This window comes from Maniola hyperantus, chromosome 4 (genome assembly GCF_902806685.2).
Source record: "Maniola hyperantus chromosome 4, iAphHyp1.2, whole genome shotgun sequence".
Classification (NCBI taxonomy): Eukaryota; Metazoa; Arthropoda; class Insecta; order Lepidoptera; family Nymphalidae; genus Maniola; species Maniola hyperantus.
In genome coordinates, this window is record NC_048539.1 from 7,963,528 (window position 1) to 7,981,553 (window position 18,026).

Below are 18,026 nucleotides of genomic sequence, written 5' to 3' on the forward strand. Positions count from 1 at the left end.
GGAGTTGTGTTTTTCTACCTATGTACACAGAAATCTCCGAGATTTCTGAACCGATTTGCGTATTTTTTTTAATTGATAAAGAAACTTTGCAACATTGTCCTATATAAAATGTCATTTTATATAGGACACACAGGATTTCAACTCCTCAATCCTGATGCTGCAGGGGACATGACCACCAAAACTTATGGGATTTTGAAACTGTCGGTTATAAATTGATATTGGAGGTAGGTACCTATATCTACCAAGTAAAGACTTTATCATTGAACTCGAAGACCCACTTCTCGACCCTGATGCTGTACCTAAGGAATTGCATTGCTAAATCGTGGTGATCCCACGGAATTTTAAATGAATCATCGCCCACGCCCGTTCGGTACCCTCATTCCGCACATTGTTTTTATTAGTCAGTCCACCAATCACAACAAAGCATTCTCCCCTGTCCCCCGCCAACATTTTACGATTTTGTTTTCATGTAAATCCTTGTATATGCGTACTCTAGGAGTTGAATTCTCTGTGCTGGCGGATTACCTATTAGGAACACATGATTACACATTCGTTTGTCTGTGAAAATAAATTTTGTTGCCTAGACTTATCTATTAGTAGCGACTAAAAACTATATATACCATCTACTTGTGTATAAAAAAGTCTAAATAAATTCCACTTTGATCTCAAAAATGAAAATTTTATTTTTATAAGTAGGAAGTAGGTACAATTCAATTTCCCTCTAAAAGCCCACTACACACATAAACACAATATGTATCATTTTCTGTTTCAACAGTCACATTAGATGTATCATTCGACGCAGAACTATTGAAGCTCTCCATTTCATTTCTGGAATTAATAAACATACAATCAACATAAATATATTGTGAGTATTATCTATATAGAATGTATGCAAAAAACATAGCATAACAACTTGCAAGTATGGTATGGGTAGACCTTTCAATATTTAGTACGGAATTGAATGTTGTAGCATCATGTTGGATTTCAGTGGTACGTATATTGGGCACATTCATTTTATTTTCCTTGTTTTCTTCTAAAAGGAATGTCTTGAGTCACTAAAATACAACATAATTCAGCATTGACAAATCTGACAACAAATAGTAAATCTCTATATTATATAAAAATGAATCGCTGAATGTGTTGCTGATCGCAAATCTCGAGAACAGCTGCACCGATTTCGCTAATTCTTTTTGATAATATTCCTTGAAGTACGGGGATGGTTCTTATGGAGAGAAAAATTTAAAAAAAGTCCTGAAAAAGAATCGACTGTAGGCGGTGCGAAGTTCGTCGGGGCAGCTAGTAACATAATAATTATATTATCCTAATCCTAATTCCTAATCTAAATATAAAAGGTGACTGACTGACTGACTGACTGACTGACTGACTGATCTATCAACGCACAGCTCAAACTACTGGACGGATCGTGCTGAAATTTGGCATGCAGATAGCTATTATGACGCAGGCATCCACTAAGAAGGGATTTTTGAAAATTCAACTCTGGAGGGGGTGAAATAGGGGTTCGAAATTTTGTGTAGCCCACGCGGACGAAGTGGCGGGCATTAGGTAGTATCTAAATAATATCAATTTACAAACACAGTGTCAAACTTTCAGAAGCTGGCTCTAAATGGTACGGTGTGATAGCATCATAATCTAATTCAATTCGATTTTTTGCTTTGTCGTTTCCTTGCCAAAGAAAATCCCGTGATCCACTAAAATAGAAGTATAATATATAAGTATTTATTAAAAATAAATAAATATCATCATCAAATTCACCATCCTGGAGAACCTTGAAAACGACACTCGCGTCTATTTTTTATAAAAAGTGCTGGCCCGCCATCTTAGATTAAAAAATTAATGTCATTATCAAAACCAGCATCCTGGAAACCCTGAAAACGACACCCATTTCTATTTTTTGTGAAAAGTGCATGTCTGCTATTTTGGATTTGAAAATAAATGTCATTATCAAATTCAGCATCCCGGAAAAGTACATATTCAGTCAAATAAAATTCCCGTCGAGTCACATTGTTACTCACGTCGGGTGTGACGCACGGGAATAACCCCGAAAAAGTAATGGCATTATCATCACAAGATAATATTATGGTTTGGAAAGATTCTGATGAATTTTAATAGATCTCCTCTTTGCAAGGGATTTGCTTTTGCGAGAAGCTTTTGCGAGTCTAAACCGTTTCTTTTTCCTCTTCCGCCAATCCATTTTTGTTTCTGTTACACGAAAACTCAAGTATATAATTAAATTGTCTAAGCACACAATATGACCTACATACTTATATTTGTAACTAGATGATACACGCGACTTCGTCCGCGAGGATATAGTGGTTTTTTAATCCCGCGAGAACTCTTTCAAAAGCGATCACTATTTCAAATTTCAGCCAAATCCGTCTTGTAATTTTTGCGTGAAAGGGTAACAAACCTATACACACACACACGCAGATACAAAATTTCGCCTTTATAATGTAAGTGTGATTTGACAACCCTGACTTTCGGAATTCGGATAAGTCCAAATTATATTTTATTACTAGTTGATGCCCGCAACTTCGTCCGCGTGGAATTAGGTTTTTAAAAATCCCGTGGGATCTCTTTGATTTTCCGGGATAAAAAGTAGCCTATGTGTTAATTTAGGGTATACCCTAAATTAACACTTTTATCTATCTCCATTCCAAATTTCATCCAAAACTGTTCAGCCGTTTTTGTGTGATTGAGTAACAAACATCCAAACATCCACACACACACATCACTACACCTATTATAAATGTGAAAGTGTGTTTGTTTGTTGGTTCGTTGGTTTGTCCTTCAATCACGTCGCAACGGATCGACGTGATTTTTTGCATGGGTATGGTTGACCTGGAGAGTGACATAGGCCACTTTTATCCCGGAAAATCAAAGAGTTCCCACAGGATTTTTAAAAATCTAAATCCACGCGTACGAAGTCGCGGGCATCACCTCATCATCATCATGATCAACCCATCGCCGGCTCACTACAGAGCAGGGGTCTCCTCTCAGAGTGAGAAGGGTTTTGGCCATAGTCTACCACGCTGGCCATGTGCGGATTGGTAGAATTCACACACCTTTGAGAACATTATGGAGAACTCGGCATGCAGGTTTCCTCACGATGTTTTCCTTTACCGTTAAAGCAAGTGATATTTAATTAATTAAAACGCGTATAACTCCGAAAAGTTAGAGGTGCGTGCCCGGGATCGAACCCCCCGACCTCCGTTTAGAAGGCGGACGTCCTAACCACTAGGCTATCATAGCTTCACCTAGTTTATAATATTAGTAGGATATATGTAAACTACTACCACCAGCTGTCGATACGATGCATTCTAAAATAAATCGACCGACCGACCGACAGACCGACCGGCCAAGTACGAGTCAGACTCGCGCCCCGAGGTTTCCGTACTACAATAGTAAAATGTTTATCTCTAAATCTCCGTATGTAACTAGAATTTCGGTACATATAAAAATGAATCGCTAAATGTGTTGCTGATCGCAAATCTCGAGAACAGCTGAACCGATTTCGCGAATTCTTTTTTTATAATATTCCTTGAAGTACGAATATGGTTCTTACGGAGAGAAAATTTTTAAAAAATTCCTGAAAAAGAATCGACTGTTAGGCGGTACGAAGTTCGCCGGGGCAGCTAGTGAAAAATAAAAATAAATAAATAGGTAAATAGTATTTTTTAACATTTTGCATGATAAATCAAAAACTATTTATTATGCACTAGATGATGCCCGCAACTTCGTCCGCGTGGATTCAGGTTTTTTAAAAATCCCGTGGGAACTTTGATTTTCCGGGATCAAAAGTCAAATTCAAATGATTTGTTCAAAATAGGTAATAAATTACTCTTTTCGATTGTCAGTTGTTGGATTTGTAAAATATAGTGGTGATAATTATTTCGCAAACGCTACGAGGGTTCCAAACGTGCCCAAGACTGAGAAGAGCCCACAGCTAACTCAGCCGGGTATTCTTTTTATTATCACCACTTTACAAAATCATAAATTAAACTTATTAGAACTATCACAAAGCCGAGCAACTCATTCCCAAGCTTGCTTATCATTTAAATAATCCTTTACAATGTAATAGGATTTTTTAATTAGTTTACGTTTTATGAAAACTTCGAACTTGTTGAGAGACATCTCCAATATGTTTTCTGGAAGTTTATTATAAAAACGTATAGAATTACAATAGCAAATGAATTGAACTTTACTTAGCCTAGAGGCGGGCATTAGGTACAAGTTTATTTTTATTTCTAGTATTTACATTATGACAGTCACTTTTTTTTGAATTTATTTATGTTTTTATGTACGTACAATAAATTTTCAAAAATATATTGACTATGCACTGTCATAATTTTAACTTCTCTAAATTTAGTTCTCAGTGACTCTCGTGGTCCCATACTATATTATGGCTCGAACAGCCCTTTTCTGCAGCACAAAAATAGAATTTATATCAGCAGCATTAATTACCCCATAATAATTCCGTGGTGCCACCCGAATCAGGGTTCCTACTGAAAACCAGCGCTATATGTTTTTGTACTTGTGCAAGACAATATGCATTTATGCTGAGTAGGTACCTTTTTTTTTGGGTTGTGCCACACATGACATACTTTATTCCGGCGCTTCTTCTACTTGAGGTTTTTTGACTTTATTACTCAAGTATAAGAGGCACTGGGATAACCTAACCAGTTGGTAACTGGTAATGTGTGGTAGCTTTAAAAAATAAACGTTTTTTCTTTTCTTTCTTTTTCTTTTCTAATAATATGCCATATGACATAATGCTGTGAAAGTAACTAAAATATACTAGTCTCGCCGTTTCTATGTCTGTCAACTGGCGAATCTTTTCTACCGCATATGCAGCAGAACTGTCTGTTCGATAAGTTATTTATATGAGAGCCCCATTGAAGTTTCGCATCTAACGTTATTTCCAGAAAAATAGCGGTAGGTATCCACTAAATCTAATTTATCATAAAAGTAGCCTATGTCCTTCCCCGGGATGCAAGCTATTTTTGTACCAAATTTCATCAAAATTGCATAAATGGATGAGCTGTGAAAAGCTAGCAGACAGACAGACGGACTGATAGACAGATACACTTTCGCATTTATAATATTAGTATGGATAAAAATAAATAAAATCTGTTTTTGATGTACAAATAAGGTCCTTTCATATGATACCCCACTTGGTTTACTAATCTTACTTGAAAGTTGAAAATACTAACTATTTGTTAATGAACACATTTATATTTATTTTTTGTGATGTAACCACAAATTCATTGTTTTCAGATTTTCCCCCTTACGTGTGTTATAAGATCTACCTACGTGCCAAATTTTATCATTCTAGGTCAATGGGAAGTACCCTACAGGTTTCTTGACAGACACACTGACAGACTGGCAGATAGACAGACAGACAGACAACAAACTGATCCTATAAGGGTTCCTTTTTCCTTTTGAGGTACGGAATCCTAATGATCTCTCTTTTTGCACTGCATTTAATCTGAATCCAAGAATTCCCGATCCGAAATAGCCGTAAGCAAGACTGTATCGTCACTTACCACCAGGTGAGATTGCAGTCAAGGGCTAACTTGTAGCTGAATAAATAAATAAAAAAATACTATTTGTACTAAGCGTTGCGTACTTTATTTGTAAGACGGACAGACAGACAGCCAACAAACTGATCCTATAAGGGTTCCTTTTTCCTTTTGAGGTACGGAATCCTAATGATCTCTCTTTTTGCACTGCATTTAATCTGAATCCAAGAATTTCCGATCCGAAATAGCCGTAATCAAGACTGTATCGTCACTTACCACCAGGTGAGATTGCAGTCAAGGGCTAACTTGTAGCTGAATAAATAAATAAAAAAGTACTATTTGTACTAAGCGTTGCGTACTTTATTTGTAAGACGGACAGACAGACAGACAACAAACTGATCCTATAAGGGTTCCTTTTTCCTTTTGAGGTACGGAATCCTAATGATTTCTCTTTTTGCACTGCATTTAATCTGAATCCAAGAATTTCCGATCCGAAATAGCCGTAAGCAAGACTGTATCGTCACTTACCACCAGGTGAGATTGCAGTCAAGGGCTAACTTGTAGCTGAATAAATAAATAAAAGTACTATTTGTACGAAGCGTTGCGTACTTTATTTGTAAGATGGACAGACAGACAGACAGACAGATAGACGGACAGACAGACAGACGGACAGACGGACCGACGAACGGACCGACAGACGCACGGACGGACGGACGGACAGACGGACGGACGGACGGACGGACAGACGGTCGGACGGACGGACGGACAGACGGACGGACGGACAGACGGACCGACAGACGCACCGAGGGACGGACGGATGGAAGGACAGACAGACATAGGGTTCCATTTTTTCCTTCTGAGGTACGGAACCCTAAAAGTACAAAGAAATACCACCAGGTAGGTACCTACCTACCTACCGACAGACAGACAGACGGACAGATGGACAGATGGACAGACGGACAGACGAACAGACGGACAGACGTACCGACAGACGGACCGACGGATGGACAGACTGACGGACGGACGGACAGACGGACGGACAGACAGACAGACAGAGGATTCCGTTTTTTCCTTCTGAGGTACGGAACCCTAAAAATACAAAGAAATACCACCAGGTAGGTACCTACCTACCTATATTATTATACATATACAGGTACCTTTTTAGGGTTCCGTACTTTATAAGGAAAAAAGGGACCCTTAGTATCACTTCGTTGTCTGTCTGTCTGTCCGTCTCTCCGTCTGTGTCGTATCTGTCACACAAACCTATAGGGTACTTCCCGTTGACCCAGAATCATGAAATTTAGTAGGTACGTAGGTCTTAGAGCACAAGTAAAGGAATAAATCCGAAAACCGTAGATTTGTTTGTGATTACAACATACAAAAAAATTTAAAGTTTGTTAATGAAAAAATAATTAGTATTTTCAATTTTCAATGTATGATAAGTATACCAAGTGGGGTATTATATGAAAGGGCTTTACTTGTGTATTCTAAAACACATTTTTTATTTATTTTTATGCATAATAGTTTTTGATTTATGGAGCAAAATGTCAAAAAATACCTGAGTACGGAACCCTTGGTGCGCGAGCGACTCGCACTTGGCCGGTTTAAAATTAGATAAAATAAATAACTAAACAAAGTTACTTACCTATTGTACTAGGACCACACGAGTAGATATCCCTACTAGGACCTCAACAACAAAGTCAGGTCAATAAACCAATGAATAAAATTGGTGTCCAAAGTTCAAATTCCAGAGGTCAATGTACAAAATGCAATAAGTATTTGAAGGATAACACTTATTGACTCTGCTCAATTTTCTACACATTTGCATAGCCACTGAATTATAAGAAGAAACTAATTAACTTATTAATAAATAATCAAGTACTTTTATGAAATAATTACGACTTTTATTTTTGAAAACAACACTCGTCGTCATAGAAACCACAATATTACACGCGCAGCCGCGCGCCGCTGGGCTGGCCCTTCCCTCCGCCACCCGCATGGTGTCTAATGTTTTGGGGTGAGAGGCATGATTATTTTAGCCGAAATCTAGCGCTTGAAAAGGGTTGAACAGTAGTTTGGGAAAAGTATTTTTGAGAAAAAACTACTGAATTTATGTTTGCAAAGTAAAGTTATTTCAACTAATGAATAAATAAACTACGTGTAATGATAAATTGTTTTAGAATTTTCATATCCCTAATCTTATTTATTTACGCCCAAAGTTGACATAAATTTAGTGTTAAAATAGGAATCTTTTGAGGCTCGTAACTTTTAAATCAATATTTTTTTCAATGTTTTAGATATCATTGAACCTAGATAATGACGAGATAAATCGATATAATTCTTAGTTTTGTGCGTTCAATATCGAATATTGTTGTATTTTCCCTCCTTCGTTTGTATGAAGAAAGCACCGAACTGAGCTGCCTTAAATAATTTATTGCGCTCGTATTTGATGACCCTTGGTCACAAACAGTAGCTAAAACAGTAAATCCTCTATTTTGCAATTCTTTTATTATATCTTTTACTAAACATGCCAAAACTTGTTTAGGAGTGCTTCCAGCTGAGAACGAGTAATAAATTGGCTGCTTGTAATTTTTCACAATGCCCCTGATCATAAAAACCAGTACATGATCCGCAATTTTTCTAATTGCTTCTCCCTGGTAATTAACAAATCCTGTTATTTGGTCTTTTTTTCTGTTATAATCCAAGTGAGGAGTGATTGCCATTTCGTCGAAGATTAGGGTACACAATTTTTCTTCTTCTTTCATATCTTTCACTTTCTCGTGCAATTGGTTGAATATATTTTGATTAAACCCTGGCTTCAAGCCAGCTCTGGTTACTAATCTGCTTAGTGTTACTGGAGATGGCAACACGAAGCCGCTTTTGATAAGCCACCTATAAACTCGAGGTCCTCGCTTGTACATAGATAGCGCGATTATCTTTTCTTCTTTTGTGAATCTTCGTCCCATTTTAGGTTTACTTATTTCCCTAAACTGCATTATTGTAAAAATAGCAGCCAAGGTTTTGAACTTTTTCAAAGCATTCTGAAATGAAGAGTTTGTTGATAGCTTTTTTGCTTTATTTAGCCGCTGTTTATAAGAATGTTTGTCTTTCTGCAATTTCTTTATTTCTTTAAGCAACTTTTGTTTGTTCATCCCTGGACGTTTCTTGATAGTACCTAAAACAAATTAATTCAAATTAAAAAATAAGTAAAAATTATAATGTTACATTTTATACATTTCTGAAATGGTAAACGATAGATAACATTTTATGCTTTGCCAAAACAGACCCCTATTTCATGGAATGACTAGGTATTCTACAGAGCGATTGAATTATATACATTGGTGGTAACATCTATACTACAGCTCTACATAATTTTCAAACTTACTTGATTTCACTGAATGAGCAGTTTTCACTGGTAAATCATCAACATCCATTGGCTCATCTTGTCTTTGGAATTGACCTGTAAATAAGCAAAGGCAAGTTTATTTATAAATTATTAAAAGTATAGATTATAATGTAGTCATCACTACCAATATTATAAAATATGAATGTGTGTTTATAACTGAGGCTGGCAGCAACCCTGCAGCATCAGAATAAAAGAGTTAGATCCACAAATTTTCATGGGACCATCTCGCAGACTTCCTCAGAATCAGAGTTAAAAAATAAATTCTTAAATAGTTCAGAAATCTCAGAGATACAGGTGTACATAGGTATCATAACTAAGGGTGATATGAGTGTATATTTATATTACTTTGTACATAAGAATAATACCCAGCTGTTTTATATACTTAACTTCCCAAAAGTACATGAATTACATCAGTGAAAAAATATTACATTTGGTCTTTGAGATAATCGTGTGTATATGGGGCATCATCTAATATAAACTATGGAAACAAGCATTACCTGATGTTGAAGGGGTAGGATGAGGACTATTCAGAGTTTTATCAGTCATCTGAGAGCATTTTTCAGCATAAGAAAGCCCTGTAAACAAAATTTATCTATATATATAAAAGGAAAAGGTGACTGACTGACTGATCTATCAACACGCACAGCTCAAACTACTGGAGGGATCACGCTGAAATTCGGCATGCAGATAGCTATTATGACGCAGGCATCCACTAAGAAAGGATTTTTCAAAATTCAACCCCTAAAGGGGTAAAATAGGGGTTTGAAGTTCGTATGAAAGTCTGTCAGTTTTGAGGTTAGAAGTTTGAAGTTTTGTAGTTAATATTTTTGCAATTAGCAGTATGACATAATTTATTAAGCTCATATGTTAAAGTCTCATTGCTAAAAATCTAAGAGTGTAAAATAGGGGTTTAAAATTTGTTTACTCCACGTGGACGAGGTCGCGGGTATAAACTAGTACTTAATATTTTAAAATGCCCCTCATATTTTAGGGTTATACTACAGCAAACAATTACAGCATGGCTGTATTACTTTTTATGAAAAACCATTCAAGCTTAATTAATTCCGAGATTTCTTAGTAACATTGATAAAATAGCTGGATTTAATGAGTAATAAACACACAAGTCACTATGAAAATGAAAGTTTACCTGATGTTGAAGGTGTAGCAGGAGGAATATTCAAAAGTTGGTTGGTAACGTCAATCAGGGGCTGCTTTTTAACAAAAGAAAATTCTGTAAACAAAAATAGAACATTTTAAAATCACTCTCACGGTTTCTAAATAATATACCTCAATTACAGCACATCAATTTATTAGCAATGACAATCAGAGGTGAATTGATTACATTTATTAGATTTCATACTTTAAAATAAATTATGAAAATTTATTAGTTGAATAATTAGTTCTTACTTGTTAAATTAAGTGTGGGGACAGCATTAGCACTAAGCATTTTGCTCCTGGTGTGAAATTTAACCTCAAAATGTAAGTGGCATACTCTTCGGTACTTATAGATGTATTCATTATCTTTTGCCAAAATATCACCTCCAACATTATATAACCAGGTCCTAAAGCGATCAATGTCTTTATTAGGATTAGGGAATTTGTGAAGAATTTCACTATCCAAACCTGAAAATAAAAATAAAGACCAACATTGTATAACGTTTTAAAAATACTCAAATTACAAAATCTATTCTAATACTGGTAAAAGATAATATCTAATCATCTACTTACCACAACCGGGCACACAGCACATTTTATCGGATGCCATTACAGCAAATCGTAGTCCATGAAACGTAGCCGGGGTCAAATATAAAACGGAGTTGTCGGAGTCCAAAACAAAGCACAAGTCAATACAGTATAAGAAAGCCACTAAAATCCATAAAACAAAGCCAAGTCGTCGGGAAATATCGCAAAAAAACACCATGAGCACAACAGAAAACTTCGGAAAGCACGAAACACAGCACGGAAATGACAATCGTCAATCACAAACCACAGACTTCATATTGCCATAGCTGTCCACAGAATATAATACTATTAATTCGTTACTAGTGCCATCTGTCGAGCTAAGTTTGAATCAATGTACCCTGTGCGATTTTGTACTGTGGCTAAAATGTACTGAGTGAAAAGACCCTGAATCGAGTCACTAAATTAATCCTTAGAATATAGGTAGTTATCGAGGTGGTGAAAGGAAATACAGACTACAGAGTCCTGTTATTAAAGCAGGGTCAGATAAATTTAACAGAAATATAAATATTTACTACAGCACACGAAAACATGAAAACTTGGTTATAATTTATTAATGTCATTAAAATTACACCAATGTGCCCGCCATCTATTGACGTCTTTTGAAACTGTTCTCTATTTGTTTAGCCGTGCTCGCGCTTAGATGGCACCACAAGCGATTTTCAATTTGCGATTTTTTAATGTTCTAGAGTTGCACCCACGGAACAGAAAAAACAGTGGAAGTGCTAAGTAGGCGTGGCACGCGTGCCACAATTAAGCGTAGTTACGCTTAACTGATCCCAGTCGCGTTCTAACATCGCGTGGAGTTGGTAGTCTCGCGACAAATTCATATTGCCCTAGCAATGCCGTACTGCCGTTTTGTAGTGTAAAAATGATAGTAGGAGATAAAATCTTAAAAATGGAGGTGTTTCGTATTATCGGTAAGTACGATTTTCATTGTTTTCTAATAAATCTTAATTTATTTCAATTTACTAATATTTAATAGAATGGTTAGTCAAAATCAACCTTAAACAATTAAGATAAAGTTTATTTTGGATTGATTCTATTCCGAAAGTACTTCGCTCCGTGTTCGCTACTCAAATAGTGATGTGGCCAAGTAGAATATTGAATTTATCGATTGATATCGATACAAGGATATAAATAAATAGTAACGCAATAATTATAATTTATTAATGAGTGAGACGTTGCATTGATCACTAAATAGACATCAGTAGTTCCTAGTTCCTAACCTTCATTTAAAATATTTTTAGGTTTCCCAAAGATGCAAGCATCAAAGAGAAATGGATAGATGCAACGGGTAGAGTTAATTGGATGCCAACCAAATCAAGCATGATATGCTCTGAACATTTTTTTAGAAGTCGATTTTATAATATCAAATAAAGGATATAGATATACGAAACCTACTGCGCTTCCATCAATGAAAATCGTTAAGTCTTTTAATCAAATAACCTTGTTTTATTTTATTACTTTCAGTAAGTATTGAAAATACTTGATATTATAATACAAAACAACACACCTCTTAGTTATATTTTTGTATGAAGATTGACTGACTAAATATCAAATTTAATTCATAAACACACTAATTAATTTTTCTCCTATTCATTTTTATATAGGTACTAGATGATGCCCGCGACTTCGTCCGCGTGGATTTAGGTTTTTAAAAATCCTGTGGGAACTTTTCAACTTTCCGGGATAAAAAGTAGCCTATGTCCTTTCCCGGGATGCAAGCTATCTCTGTACCAAATTTTATCAAAAACGGTTGATCGGTTGAGCCGTGAAAAGCTAGCAGACAGACAGACAGACACACTTTCGCATTTATAATATTAGTACGGATTTATTCTCAAAATTTAATTTTGGTTTCAGCCACAAAATGATAAATGTGGTCACTCCAGGTTCTTCAAAAAGACAAAGTGATTCGGAGATTCCTGCGTCTAATCACGAACCGATTTGATGAAGGCAATAGTCGAAAAATATATACATAAATGTTCGCATACACCATTTATTAAAATTAAAAATAAGACTTTCGAAACGCCAGTTTCTTAACAAATATGTTTTATTTCAAGGGCAATAAATAAAATTTATCTATTTTCATACGTTGCAGTATTTATTGTGCATACTTGTAAAAGGCATGCATACATACCAGCACTTTTATTCAATTTTATAATTACCTTTTTTAATTTTATTTTTGCGAATGAACAAAATAACGAGTATCTATCGATATCGATAGGTAATTCATTGAGCTACGTGGTGCAGCCTTAACTGAGTAGGAAAAAAAATCGACCGATCACGCAAATGTCAACCATATGTTTAAAGTAATTAAGTTTATAATTGCTACTACTTAGAATACCGCCATCTATGGTCAAGTAGCGGAATTAATTGGACAATTGAATCTAGTGTGACGTGAGTGTGACTATAGCTCGTAAATACGTTCTTCCGCTAAAGCAAAATAAATCTTATTTCTAGAACGTCAGGGTTTATTTCCAAATCTGTGACGTAGGCTAGTTTTGACTAAACTTAAACGACAAATCAAATGATTTGTTTCTTTGTAGTGCAATATATGACTATCGGTATATTTGTATGAGTTTGGCGACAGCGTTTCCTATAGTAATTTTGGTGAATTGCACTTCCACTGTTCTTTCTGTTCCGTGGTTGCACCCCTGTGATTTGTGATCTTTTGTTTCTGCATAATAAGTTTCCAGTGTATTCCCATTTACTCTTATGATAATAAGACGTCTTTGATTGATATTTATTGCTATAAAAATTTTAACAAGACGTCTTGTTCAATAAAAAATGCTTCATGTGGAAGCACGGGATCACAGCAAACCATTTCCAAACTTTGGGAAGCCCAAAATAATCGGATATATTGGGATAGAGAACCTGAAATATTCGCGTCGAATAAAAAATGGAAGAGTGGATTTTGATTTAAACTTACACCTCGATAAAGTTAAACGTAAACCACCAAACCTAGATGTAAAGTTGACAGAGCTGCTAAAGTTTTTAATTGAACATGAAACCAGATTGAACTTTCCTTTAGCCAATAGCTTGGATGCTGCAAAGTTTTTTTGTTACCGTGGCTTGTTAACTTGTGTAGCGTGTACTCCATTTGAAAACAGGGAACCATGGAAAATTGTTGCTATATTGTACAAAGGCAACATATACTTATGTGCAAGGGATACAGAAGCAAAGAGGCAACAGAAGCTTTGCATGTCAGCGAGGGATAAACAATTTACCTCATGGGGGTATAAATTTGAACAATATATGCTATCTGGTAATTTCTATGTTAATTATAAGGCTGAAATTAATAGTCAATCTATCCAATATAATAATACACTCTTTGCTATCCATAATCTCCCATTAAAAGCGATGTTGTTAAATTTTAAAAATACACAATTATTTATTGGTGAATAACAATGTTATGTAAATTATTGACATTACACATAGGAGGATTATTAATTTCACCTGTAAGTCAGTAAAGAAATAAAATGTGAAACATCTAAAGTGCAAGGCAAAGCAAGTCGTTTATGTTTTCTATAAAGATTTCCATGATTGGTTCATTAAATATAGAACAGTATAGTTCTTTGGTGTTTATAATCTACAAGATGATGCCCGCGACTTCGTCCTCGAGGAATTAGGTTTTTTAGAGCCTATGCCACTCTCCAGGTCTTCATCTATACCCATGCAAAAAATCACGTCAATCCGTTTGCACTGTTGCAATGTGATTGAAGGACAAACCAACAAACAAACATACTTTCGCATTTATAATAAGGGTACTGATGTTTATGAGAGCCGGTGATATGCATTCAACCACAATAATAGAAAGATCTCTTCGGCTGTCTGCTGTTATGCCTGGTAACCCAAATTGTGCATCTTTTGTATCTTGAAACTTGTATAAATATTAGTTTATTTCCGTGACTTCGTTTGTGTGGACTACACAAATTTCAAATCCCTATTTTACCCCCTTAGGGATTGAATATTCAACAATCCTTTCTTAGCGGATCCCTACAGTATAATAGCTATCTGCATGCCAAATTTCAGCCTGATCCGTCCACTTAGTTTGAGCTGTGCGTTGACAGATCAGTCAGTCAGTCAGCTTTTTATATACATAGATTAAAGATTCTCTGAAGAGAAAATTTACTACTAGTAAACTATAGTACTATTGGAAGGCTGAGGCGACGCCGAGGACTTCTCAATCTCAAGTGATTTGGAAAGTTGATGAAAAACCCAAATTTTATAAATTAGTAAACAAACAATTGTTTCAGATAGACCAGACGTGGAACCTAATCCAAATGTACCAGTTGATGAAACTGAAGAGTTTTCACTAGTTTTTACAACACATTTAAATCATCACAAAATTGTATATGGAGCAGAGATGGATGGTATTAGGTGTGACAAGAGACCAGTGTCAGCTTTACCTGATGCTGAAGCAAATCCTGATAACATTGTACAATATTTATCTTCTAATGAATTTATAGAACTTAAAACAAGTAGACATATTGAGTCCTCTAGGCAGGAAATAAATTTTTGGTAGGCAGTTATATTTATTTTATATCTATGGTATATTTTTTACATTAAATTAAAGCACTAGTCACACATCAGTTGTGTATGGGGGGCCCAGTGTTTACTTAAGATTACAGAAGATTTATTTCACAAAGGCATTTAAATAAATACAATGAAATTAAGAGCTGCAACAGCACTACAGCCTATAAATAAACAAGTCTCTGTTTCTATCGCATAAACTCTTATCTCTCTCTCTTTCTCTTATAAGACAAGACAAGGAGCCATTGAAGGGTTAGCGCCGCCATAGGCATATTTCTCGGGTCATAGGATTAAGTAAGCCTTATTGTCAAAACTATGTGAAATGTCATTTCACATAGTTTTAGTTCATACTACAATATTCCTCTAAGGAAAATGATAATTACTAACTCAATATAAGCATTTTAAAATATTAAATGTCACTTGTTTTAGCAGTGAAGGAAAATATCGTGAGGAAACCTGCATGCTCGAGTCCTCCACAATAATCTCAAAGATAAGTGAACTATACTACCTATACTAACCTAAACCCTTCTCATTCTGAGAGGAGACCCGTGCTCAGTAGTGGGCCGGCGATGGGTTGATTATGATTTTTAACTTTTCAGGAGATTTAAAACCAAGAAGTGGTGGTGTCAGTCTTTTCTCGTTGGAATAGACACATTAGTCTGTGGATACAGGAATGATGTTGGGATAGTTGAAGAATTGAAGGTGTATAACGTCAAAGATTTAGCTAATATCTCAGAGGTAACTTGCAAATCCATACTTAATATTATAAATTTGAAACTGTGTGTGCTAGATTTTCATGGCCTATCACCGATATTAATGTCTACAGGATTTTTAAAAACCTAATTCCAGACAAAGTTGTGGGCATCAACTAATTAGTACAATAGTTTGCCTCCTGGAGATGGGCATAGACTAATTTTTATCCTGGAAAATCAAAAAGTTTTCACAGGCTTTTTAAAACCTAAATTCACGCGGAGGAAGTCGCGGGCATCATCTAGTTGAATATAAATGTGAAATTAAAATATTTTTCAAAAAGAAAATATAAACTCTTTCATGTCTGTTTATCAATCGAAATAAAAGAAAATAATAAAAACCGGCCATGTGCGAGTCAGGATCGCGCAACGACATTTTGCACGATGATTCAAAAACTATGATGCATAAAAATAAATAAATATCTGTTTTAGAATGCACAGGTGAAAACCTTTCATATATACCCACTTGATATAGTTATCTTACTTCAAAAATTGAAAATACTAATTATTAGTTCATGATTACAATTTAATTTTTTATTGTGTGATGTAACCACAATTCACGGTTTTCAGAATTTTCCCCCGAATGTTTTAGAAGACCTACCTGCCAAATTACATGATCCTAGGTTAACGGATCCTAGGTTTCTTGACAGACTGACAGACAACAAAGTATATATAGTATAACTATAAGGGTTCCGTTTTTCCTTTTGAGGTACGGAACCCTAAAAACCGGCTAAGTGCGAGTCAGACTCGCGCACCTGGTTTCAGTCAGTACTGCAGTCGTATTTTTTCGACATTTTGCACGATAAATCGAAAACTATACATAAACATGATAAAAATCTGTTTTAGAATGTACAGGTTAAGCCCTTTCATATAATACCCCACTTGATATAGTAATCAATACTATTATTTGTCGATAAACATTTTTTTTGAGTTGTGACCACAAATTCACGGTTTCGGATTTTTCCCTAACGCCTGCTATGAGACCTACCTACCTGCCAAATTTCATGATTCTAGGTCAACGGGAAGTACCCTGTAGGTTTCTTGGCAGACCAACAGACAGACATACAGACAGACAACAAAGAGATCCTATAAGGGTTCCTTTTTTCCTTTTTTAGTTACAGAACCCTAAAAATATATATTTTACTAAGGAATTAGTTGTCTTTATAGTTTTTAACTTGTGTTAAAGCTGCTACCACCAGATGCATAGATTTTCAAAACTGCCCCTTAACGTCCATGTGGCGTACATTGACATGGGGCAGTTGTGCACTTGTGCAGCTTATTCAGGAACTGAGTCTAACCATGTGCCTAATCTACAGTGTGAAAAAGAAAACAAAATAATATGCTTAAGCTCATGCTAATTTCTATAATAGTTATGATTTAACCAAGTGTAGCCCCTTAAGTACTTGTATTTAATAGTTAATACTAAATTTCCATTTATTTTATAACTCTTTGCCCTTTTTGGTTGCAGAAATATTGGAAACCAAATATTTGCTTCAACTTTTTAGACACATTCCTAACATTTGTTAAACGGTGTCTAGCAAAAAAAATTAAACATAAATTTGGACAAAACCTATTGAATAATTTACAAGCAGTACCATTGATATGTTTACTGTTCGAATGGACCCCAAACTCATCGGTACATGTATCAGATAATTATAGACATGAAGATGATCCTATATTGCTCGAATGGTTCATAGAAAATTTCGGAAAATCATTTACAGATGTTTGAAGCATATGGTGGAATGGTTTATGCAAATATTTCATAAATATTATGTAAGTCTTTTGTAAGTACATAATTTTATATTTTTTTATTTTGACAACAAATAAATAACCTTATGTACTATATTATTTTTATATTTTATTTTGTGTGACAATGTAGCTAATTATGCTGTACACAGGAAGTATTATGAAAGGGATAGGCGGGATAGACCAGTTATTTTGGTTTAGTTTAGTAAAGTGTACAAAAAAATTAACCACAATTCGAAAAGTGATTATATTTTAACCTTAAATGTTTATTTTTCCTCACTCGTACTTATTTTTTTTTATTTGTACAAA

General features: G+C 35.2%; 2 protein-coding genes and 1 long non-coding RNA gene across 3 annotated transcripts; 1 reads left to right on the forward strand and 2 right to left on the reverse strand.

Moving 5' to 3' along the window:
- Positions 1–963: 963 nt before the first annotated feature.
- On the reverse strand, positions 964–7,915 carry LOC138402271 (uncharacterized). Its single transcript, XR_011236690.1, has 3 exons — positions 7,186–7,915; positions 1,590–1,709; positions 964–1,055 (listed from the first exon to the last, which is right to left on the reverse strand). It is a non-coding gene; the product is annotated as an uncharacterized lncRNA (long non-coding RNA).
- A 166-nt stretch (positions 7,916–8,081) lies between these two features.
- LOC138402299 (uncharacterized) lies at positions 8,082–10,885 on the reverse strand. Its single transcript, XM_069498447.1, has 7 exons — positions 10,675–10,885; positions 10,354–10,569; positions 10,094–10,177; positions 9,444–9,521; positions 8,926–9,000; positions 8,261–8,715; positions 8,082–8,144 (listed from the first exon to the last, which is right to left on the reverse strand). The coding sequence occupies exons 1-7, from the start codon at positions 10,865–10,867 to the stop codon at positions 8,082–8,084; spliced, it is 1,164 nt and encodes a 387-aa protein (XP_069354548.1). The 5' UTR covers positions 10,868–10,885.
- Positions 10,886–13,409: 2,524 nt separating this feature from the next.
- LOC117997147 (decapping and exoribonuclease protein-like) lies at positions 13,410–17,816 on the forward strand. The gene is made up of 4 exons (XM_034985322.2): positions 13,410–13,954; positions 14,946–15,210; positions 15,822–15,960; positions 17,440–17,816. The coding sequence occupies exons 1-4, from the start codon at positions 13,477–13,479 to the stop codon at positions 17,698–17,700; spliced, it is 1,143 nt and encodes a 380-aa protein (XP_034841213.1). The 5' UTR covers positions 13,410–13,476; the 3' UTR covers positions 17,701–17,816.
- Positions 17,817–18,026: the final 210 nt, after the last annotated feature.